Source organism: Ochotona princeps, chromosome 8 (assembly GCF_030435755.1).
Source record: "Ochotona princeps isolate mOchPri1 chromosome 8, mOchPri1.hap1, whole genome shotgun sequence".
NCBI classification, from domain to species: domain Eukaryota; kingdom Metazoa; phylum Chordata; class Mammalia; order Lagomorpha; family Ochotonidae; genus Ochotona; species Ochotona princeps.
In genome coordinates, this window is record NC_080839.1 from 73,885,962 (window position 1) to 73,894,631 (window position 8,670).

The 8,670-nt window shown below is 50.7% G+C and overlaps 1 protein-coding gene across 1 annotated transcript; it reads right to left on the minus strand.

The window, feature by feature from the left end:
- Positions 1-27: 27 nt before the first annotated feature.
- LRATD1 (LRAT domain containing 1) lies at positions 28-2,896 on the minus strand. Its single transcript, XM_004582606.2, has 2 exons — positions 2,640-2,896; positions 28-1,572 (listed from the first exon to the last, which is right to left on the minus strand). Exon 2 carries the CDS (start codon positions 1,534-1,536, stop codon positions 658-660), a length of 879 nt encoding a protein of 292 aa, XP_004582663.1. The 5' UTR covers positions 1,537-1,572; positions 2,640-2,896; the 3' UTR covers positions 28-657.
- Positions 2,897-8,670: the final 5,774 nt, after the last annotated feature.

Genomic DNA, 8,670 nt, shown 5'->3' on the forward strand with positions numbered 1-8,670 from the left:
TGCGCAATTTTCTTCCTGGGACAGATAAGGCTTCCCAGACTCGCTGGCGAATGCAGGTCCGGGTGGCGCTTGCTTCCCTCAGTCCTGAGAGCCAGGAAGCAGCCCGGGGCGCTGAACACGGGGCAGGCAGGAGACCTGGGGCTAGACAGCTGGAAAAGTCTCTGGCAGCCTCAGGATGAGTTGATTCCCGAAGTGCTCTCTTGTGGAATTACTCACAAGTGCAAAAGGGACGGGCTCGATTTCTTGGAAATCCTGCCACCTGGGGACGCATCTCGCCTAGCTTCGGTTTTTGTGTTAAGGGGTAGGGTGCGGCGATAGCCCCCCTTTTTTCAGTCAAGGGTGCTTTCCCTGTCCAAGTCACTGACCAACCACTGTATTATGACCCTGCTCCCCTTAGCCTGCGTCCTTCTGTCCCCAGTACAACTCCAGGCAAAGGGGCGCGCTGGGTCCACCCACTGTGTCCCCACTACCGCAACTCTGGGCTAGGCGCGCTCGCGCACCCCCCTCCTGCCGCTGGCCAAGGGGTGCTGGGGTGCAGCAGGCCGAGACTCCACGGGAGGGGTCGGGAGTTCTAGAGTCACCGGCTGCAAAGCCCCGGGTGGGTGTGGGAAGGGAGCGCGGGTGCGGGGAGGCGGCGGGCAGATGGCCCCTTGGCGGCTACTCCTTGTCATCCCCGAAGTCGGCCAGCTCCTGGAGTACGCGCAGGCGGCCGCTGGCATCGATCCGGCGCTTCTCGCGGATGAGGTCCTCCAGGCTATGGAACCTGGCAGTGTGCACCTTGTTCTCGCCCAGGTGCACCTTGAGATAGTACTGCTGCTGCGGGGGCTGCGTGCCAGCCTGCACCTCCCCACCGGCCTTGAACTCCCGCTTTCCGAAGCGGCACCAGGCCGCAAAGCTCTCCGAGTTAGTCCAGCAGATTTCCTCGCTCTTGAGGCCCAGGTGGCCGCAAGCGTTCTGCACCACCAGCTCGGCCACCAGCGGGCGGTAGCGGTACCAGCTATTCACCACCCGGCCCACGTTGGCCGCGCCCGCCTCGTACAGGCTGTCCTGGCGGATCTCGCCTTGGTGCAGGTGGATGATCTGCCCGCCGCCCACGTAGACGGCCCAGTGCGGGGCGGGCGCGGGCGGCTCCTGCTCCGGCTGCAGCCACAGCAGCTCCAGCAGGTCGCCAGGCTCGCAGAGCGCTGGCAGCGCGGTGACTGCGTAGACGCTCAGGTCGGCGCCCTGAGGGCCACCGCTCACTTTGGAAAAGATGCATTCCTGGCCTCGGAAGGCAGAGAATTGAGTCTCGTTGAGGAGCAACTGGTGCAGCAGGTGGTGGTGGTGGTGGCTAGGACTGTCCGGGCAGGGTGGGCAGCCTGGGGGTGCCTTCACACCGAACTTGTCGGGCTGCCCTCGTTCGTCCAGGTCCTCCTCCTCATCCGAGAAGAAGTAAGCGACCCCGACCCGCAGCTCGTCCTTTTCGATTCCAGACGGGTCTCCCGTAGGCAACTCACTGTAGTTGAGGTGGGTGAAGCGGTCCAGTTGGTTGCCCATCAATGACGAGGCGAGGCGAAAGGCAGGAGCTGGGATCTGCAGAAACGGAAGTGAGACGCCGTCAAAGTCAGGGCGTCCCTCCCCAGGACCCACAGAGTGCTGGGGTTCCGCGAGCCAAGTGCCTCGCAAGGGTTTTCAGTGGGGGTGGAGCAGGAGCACACAGGAGGACCCTGGATCCCGGACCCTGGTCGGGTGGGCAGGTGGACGGTGGGAGCGGCCACTACCCCTCAGCCCGGTCTAACTCCCAAAAGAGAGAAGGTAGGCGGGCTGGGAGAGCATGCGAAGTCCCCAAGCAAAGGAGAGCGCTGTGTCCTGGCAGAATGGGAGAAGCTCCCCGCCCCCAAGAAAGGACACCAAGGGGATTGAAAGGGAGAAGAGACGCCCAAAGCCCGGGAGTGCTCGGGGGTCTCATTTCTGCCCCCTCCCTATCACGCCCACCTTTAGGTTTTGCTCCAGGTCGCACCCCGAGGGCGGGCGCTGGATCACGCCCTGGCGACTGGACACAGTGGCAGGTGTTCCCTCGAAACCAGTGCGATTTAGGGTGAACACACAGACCGGCTGGAACAACTGGGGTGGTAATGTCACATCCACAGTGACAAACCTTCCCGATAACACTTCTGCGTGCAGAGATCACCTCCCCCCGCACACACACACACAGAGTGGTACATAACTGCATCCCACGCTTGCACACTCGCCAGTGCACATACAGCCGGCACCCCGGGCATACCTGCCCACACAGCCAGGTGCACTCTGCCCTTTACTTCTCTCGCAGTCTCGTTGGCAGAACCAATCGGACTGCGCCAGGGCGAGGCAGCTCTGTCTAAAATAACCTAACAAAGAAGCAGAGGGAGGATGGGGGAGCTAGTGCAGGGTATCTGTGCAGGGTGTGTGTGTGTGTGTGTGTGTGTGTGTGCATGTGCGTGTAGATCGATTTGCAGCCAAAGGTCCCCACTGTCTTCTACCCAGCACAGGATCTAAACAATCGGACAGGAGTGGGTGGGAGGGGTAGGGAGGCATAAAAACAAAAACAAAAACAAAACAAAACAAAACAAAAACCCCAAACAAAACCCATTTCTAATGAAAAAGAATCCACTTCTCCGTACCGGTGGTTTCCCTGCTCCCGAAACCCCAAACTCCTTTAAAGTCTCCTGGTCCCCATGGGTGCTGCGAAGGCGGTGGTGGCGAGTGGGTCCTGGGTGATGCGTGGGGCTGCAGCTCCGCTCCGTCCCACGACGAGCAGGGCGGTGTGGTGCGAGGCGCGCTGCTGGTGTGCCTGGGGGTCTGCGATGGCTCTGGCGCCTGCTCCACGCTAGGCAAGTCCTGGCTCCACTCTGCTTTCCCACAGCCGCGCAAGGACTCTTAGTAGCCTGAGCCGTCTGTTCTAGGGCCCGCCCTGTGACGCGCTCATTGGATGGGGCGGGTGCCCAGGCACTGTCAGTCTCCTTGGGAGCCGAAGGGGAGCAGGGATGGGTCTCCAGCTTGCTCCGCCCTGCCCTGCCCCCAACCCCCCTGGAGTCTCTGATTACGCTCCGCCCCTGAGAGCGGTGGTGTGAGCACCCACAGGGAATGCGTGAGGGGCACGGTGTTCCTGCTAGGGGCTGGTGAGCACTGCCCCTGCACCCTCCAAGCTCCTCCAAGCTGATTGGAGGTGAGCATGGAGTCCGCTTGCATTCCTATTTAAAGGAGGACAGACTCCAGCAAGGAAGCTGAGTGTGGGGGTGGAGAAGAAAAAAAAAACAAAACAAAAAAACACCTCAGCGTTCCGTTCTGTGCTGGCCACACAGAGAAGGGAATGACGTTCGTTCTCCAAAAGGGGCACCCGGAGCCCTGCTGGGGCCTCCAGAGCCTTGATGCCTTCTGGGCACTGGGCGCCTAGACCCTTCCTGCAGCACAGACACCCTGCAACTGCACTGGAAGCATTCATCTGCTGCCTCTTGACCCCGCGAAGCTGCTGACTCAGCGCTGGCGCCGGGTTCAAAAGCTGAGTGCGTTTTTAGAAGTGTCCCCGAAGTCTCGGTGCTGGCAGACCCCTTCCTTGGCTGTGCAGACGGGTATGGATTCCAGTTTATGTTGAAAGGGTACATCACAAATGCTGACAGCAAGATATGAAAATGTTTTCCAAACCCTCACTTGAATTGTCATTACTAAGGGCTTTTTTGTTTTGTGCAAGAAGGAAGTCCAGCAGCAGTAATTAATGATTGTGTATCTGGATGGGAAGCTAATGAGTGACTGTGCTTTGGACTGCTGCTTGCTACAGAGGATTTGCACACATAGAAAGTTCTAGATCAACAGCTTCAAGAAGCATAACCTTATGCCCACAAACAGTTCTTAGACTCAACTGGTACTTCTAGTCCCAGTGCTACTGGACTCCAGCTACTTTTCTAAGAAGGTTTTTTTCCCCAGGGGAACATTTGACGTTTTCTTTTCACGCCCTCTAGGTAGCTGGTGGAAACTGGCAATTTCTCCTCCTTTAAAAAACAAAATAAATAAACCGTTGTTGGCTTTATTCTTCCTAGCGGCTAGCAACATGAACTCCTTGGAACAGACTTGGCATTCTGGGCCTCTTTCCCAGCGCAGAATGGGCAATATGCTTTGTCAGTAATAATACAAATGAAAACAGCCAAGCAGTGATAGGTGCCAGAAACTGTGCTAAGAGATTGGGGTGGATGATTTAATTCTAGTGCCTCTGCCCCAAGTTCACTGACATCCAAATGGTAACAAAGAAACTGAAGCCCTGTCTCACTGTCTCATCCATGCATGGTTTGTGTGGTTCCAGAGCCAGTTGTTAAGCCGGCTGCAGTATGAGTTAAATGAATAAACTGTTGTTTCATAAGGTGAGAAAACTAATGTTCCAGAGAACTTATTGGCCTAAGGTTATTTGAAGACGCATATCCATTTTAAACCTGTCTTTCCTTGGATAGATTACCCTGCTCGAATATTTTTAAGCTGCCAAACTTCCTGTTCATATTTGCTTTCTCAAACTTTCCATCTACCCTCATTGTCCTCATGTGTAGTGATTGATTAAATTAGATGCTTAGTAAGTGATGTGGAAAAATAATTTAAAAAGCACGTGTGGTATACCTAAACCTTCCATTTGGCAACTGTTCGTGTGTACATTGTCAGGAAACCATGGCCGTGCTTGGAAGTGAGCGCGGGTGGTGGCTCGCTGCATTACACTTGCCGTAAGTAATTCATGATCATTTGGGCCCTGATGTCAAGAGAACTGAACAAGTGGATTCATTGATCAAGAAGTGAGTTATTGGCCTTGTTATAAACTGGACTTCAGGGACATCTGGGAGGAAGGCAGTACAAGAGTTCATTACTGACATCCTAGAATCTCTCCTTAAAAGTTACCCAGCGCTTCACTTTGACCTTGAAAAAACTCCTCACTCCATCCCCAAGATCAAACCTTGGGACACACATCCAGTCTGTTTGCTGTGCTCTGCCCAGGCTGTCCTATTCCTCAGTAGGGCAGTCTAGACTACAGACTAGCACAGAAGCTCGCTGCTCCCCCTCCGATGCTACCCCAATGCTCTACAGGGTGGTTAACATAAAATATTGTCAGTGATTGGGTTCCGGTGTGTAAAGCTTAAAATACCAGTTTTGAGGCTTTCCTTTCCATCTCTTTCTCCCTGCCAAGATGAAGGATTTAGTGCTTGCATTCGCAAGGGAGTGGTCACCCCCTTGAAGGACAAGGCAGGGAGCACAGTACTTCTGAGGTGGAGGGAAGAAGGAAGTTAAATAGAAAAACTCACTTTCATGCTGTAGTCTTTTGGCAACTACAGAGATCGCAAAATGAAGCATAGGCCAGCCAACTTGAAGAATGCTGATATTAGAGTAACTTCACAAGACACTCTTTGCTAATTGGTTTATTCTTCTGTTATTTTTCACCCCATCCTGTTACCTCTTACCTGGAGGCACTAAATATCATCCAAGACAGGGTGCAGTGAGGCAGAACACAGGAGGCAGAAGGCAGTGATGGAAAGCACAAACCTGGAACTCAACTGGTTTAGATTCTGCTTGGACATTTGAGAGCTGGGTCACCTTGAGTGAGTTCCTTAACTTTTCTGGGTTCAGGTTCCTCCTCTTTAGGCCCTTTTGTGCGCTGTTTTGAGTCCGCGTTTGTAAGCATACTATGTAGCACACAGTGAATTTTCAGTTAAGACTACCAGACTATTCCTGGTGGGAGAGAGGAGAGGGCTCCCTACACAACCATCCAGTTGTGTTTCTTCTAGCTCTAAACGAAGTGGTCATGGTGGCTGCCTCTGGTTGGGGCATAGGGTTTCCTCTGTATGAAGGTGGTAAGAACTCTGTTTCTTCCATGAATAATTCAAAGCTGAAAGTGCCCTATAGATTTCCAAGTAGGAAGCTGTAGGGTAAATCACCTCTAGGACCCTGAAAGATTTTGCATCATTTTCAAATGAATATTTTCTAGTATGACAAAGAGGTGTGGGAGAATAGTAAGGAGGCATGACTGAGAGTTGCCTTGTATCTGAATCTTCGCGTTGGTGCTGTCGGAGGCACCGTCTTCCATCTGTTCCTCGTGGTTCCTGCTGTTGCGCTGTATGAAACACTTCCCCCAAGTCTTTGGCTCTAAAATTGGCCCTGGAGGTAAGGGTTCAGAAGGAAGGGCACTTTTCCCTGATGTCAGTTTTACCTTCATGTGCATGTTCCCTTTACATCAGTTTTGTCTAAAAATGATTTTTTTCTGGTTTTAATTACATATCCTACTTTAGCATTCATCCTTGGGTGGAATGAACTGTCCTATATTGTCTGCCTTTGGCTGCCTTGGGAAGTTGAAAATTCTCTGTACCCATCAAGAACGGAGGTGGGGCCAGTGCTTCACCATCCCGTTTCCCTTCCTTCCAGGTACACAGCTAAGCAAGAATTCCTTTCAGCTAGGTGGACTCCTTGCAGCTGAGTTCACACCAGTGTGAGTGGAAGCAGAGAAAGCCTATACCCAGACACTCTTCATGTAGTCTTTCTTGGACTTTGTTTTCCCATGTGGCCGTACATGGAAGACCCATCTATGATGGATGCAGGCCAGTGTTCCTGAAGGGCATGGCAGTGTGTGTGTGATATGTCCTCCCAAACAAGCACATTGGGTTTAACTCAGTAAGCCGTGGAAATATTTTGTGGTCATTTATTACAGCAGATAGTCTCTACCCCTTACTTTTAGACCTGTCTCAGAACAACAAGTGTGCCTCTCATCCATCTCCCTTAGTATCTGTCCACGTTGTCGAGGTTGACTTGCCTGGAGTCGCTGCAGCGTTTCAACCTGTTGGAATCACTCAGAATTTAACAAAATCAACAATGAATGTATCTGTTCTGTCCTGGTACTGCTAGTCTACAGCTTCCTGCTAGTTATTCTCTGAATTCTTATAGCTGTCACATGACTAACCTATCTAGTTGGCTAAATATCTTACCTGCTTTCTATTTTTTCTAGACTGAAAAAAAAAGAAAGGCAGAGAAAACTCCTTGGATCTAAGACTAAGAGAATCCTTTCATCTTATTTCATTTTAATTGTCTGTATGTTCTTACACTCCAACTTTCGAAGTTCCTTTAAGTAATCCCCTGTGAGTTTGGCTTCCACATTTTCTCACTTTCTGACTTCTTCCTTTAACTGGATGTTCCTATTTTAATATCTTTATTTGCTCTCTATTATTGGGTTCTTAAACACTCTTGAGTCTGCCCTTGGGAGAAAAAAACACTTTTAGCTTTTGTGGGCTGCATGTTTTCTGATATGTAGATTATATACAGATGTCTGCTGCATTCTTTTTTTTTTTTTTTTAGGATTTATTTATTTTTATTACAAAGTCAGACATACAGAGAGGAGGAGAGACAGAGAGGAAGATCTTCCGTCTGATGATTCACTCCCCAGGTGGCTGCAACAGCCAGTGCTGTGCCGATCTGAAGCCAGGAACCAGGAACCTCTTCCGGGTCTCCCACGCGGGTGCAGGACTCCAAAGGTTTGGTCCATGCTCGACTGCTTTCCCAGGCCACAAGCAGGGAGCTGCATGGGAAGTGGAGCTGCTGGGATTAGAACTGGTGCCCATATGGGATCCCGGGGCGTTCAAGGCAAAGACTTTAGGCGCTAGGCCACGCTGCCGGGCCCGTCTGCTGCATTCTTAAGTTTTTGGATAGTGCCTACCTTTAGCCTGGGTTGACATTCTTCAACTAGTAATGACAGCTTTTCTGGCTGTGTTTGGTCATGATCACATGCACTCGGATTGTTCTTTCTTCTGTGAGGTGCCTGTCACTGCCTTCTGTCACTTCTGCTCAAGTTGTATAATCAGAACGACTGCTAACACCCTTCTCCAAATATGTGTCCTCTCAGTCTGTTATAATTGGGACTGTCCACTATGTTTCCATAGTACCTTCTGACACATGTGTCGAAACACATGTCAAACCTAAATCAAAATGCACTTTGTTAACAAGTGATTTATCAATGTTTGGCTTTGTTTTTACTTGCGTGAAATAGAGCATTACAATGCTGAGTGCATGCATTAAATGAGATAATATATGGAAGGTTTACTATTTCCAAATAGGACCCTAACATCATCACAACTTGAAAAAAAGTCCAGATTCCTAGGCTGCAGCCCCAATATGTTGAAATCTGATCTCAGGGTTGGCTGCAGGAATTTACATTTTAAACAGTTGTATGAGATATTCTGCATGCAGTGGAATGCTGACTAGTCACGTGCTAGTCGCTGTGAGAAGTTCTTGTCATAAGTGCAGTGACAGCCCTTGAGCCGGAGGCACTTAATAAATGCTCAGCATTATGGAGTTATGTTCTCTAGACATCTTCTGGTCTGTCTCAGCAGGCACGAGACTCATTGAAGACTTGCTCATACTCTGCTACAAAATAAAAGATCTTGGTCTGCATTCAAAGGCATGTAAAGTTAAGAAACTGGTTTGGAAGTTATATAGCAGGTGCGTGGTGTAACTTAAGTTTTAGCTCAATCTCTTGTTCAAACTCCTGTGTCCTGTCTACTGAGCTAGTAGACTGGTTAGCACAGACTTTACTGAAGAAGGTACTTTCTGGTTCTTGAGGGTAAGTTTGTCTCTTGGTACTGATTGAGTGGCTCATGATCAGAATTCTGGTTTGTTTTCTGCAGAGTAATTTCTGTGCTG

What these genes read in the sequence shown, in the direction of transcription:
- LRATD1 (XM_004582606.2), bottom strand. Translation starts at nt 1,536, where the DNA reads ATGGGCAACCAACTGGACCGCTTCACCCACCTCAACTACAGTGAGTTG.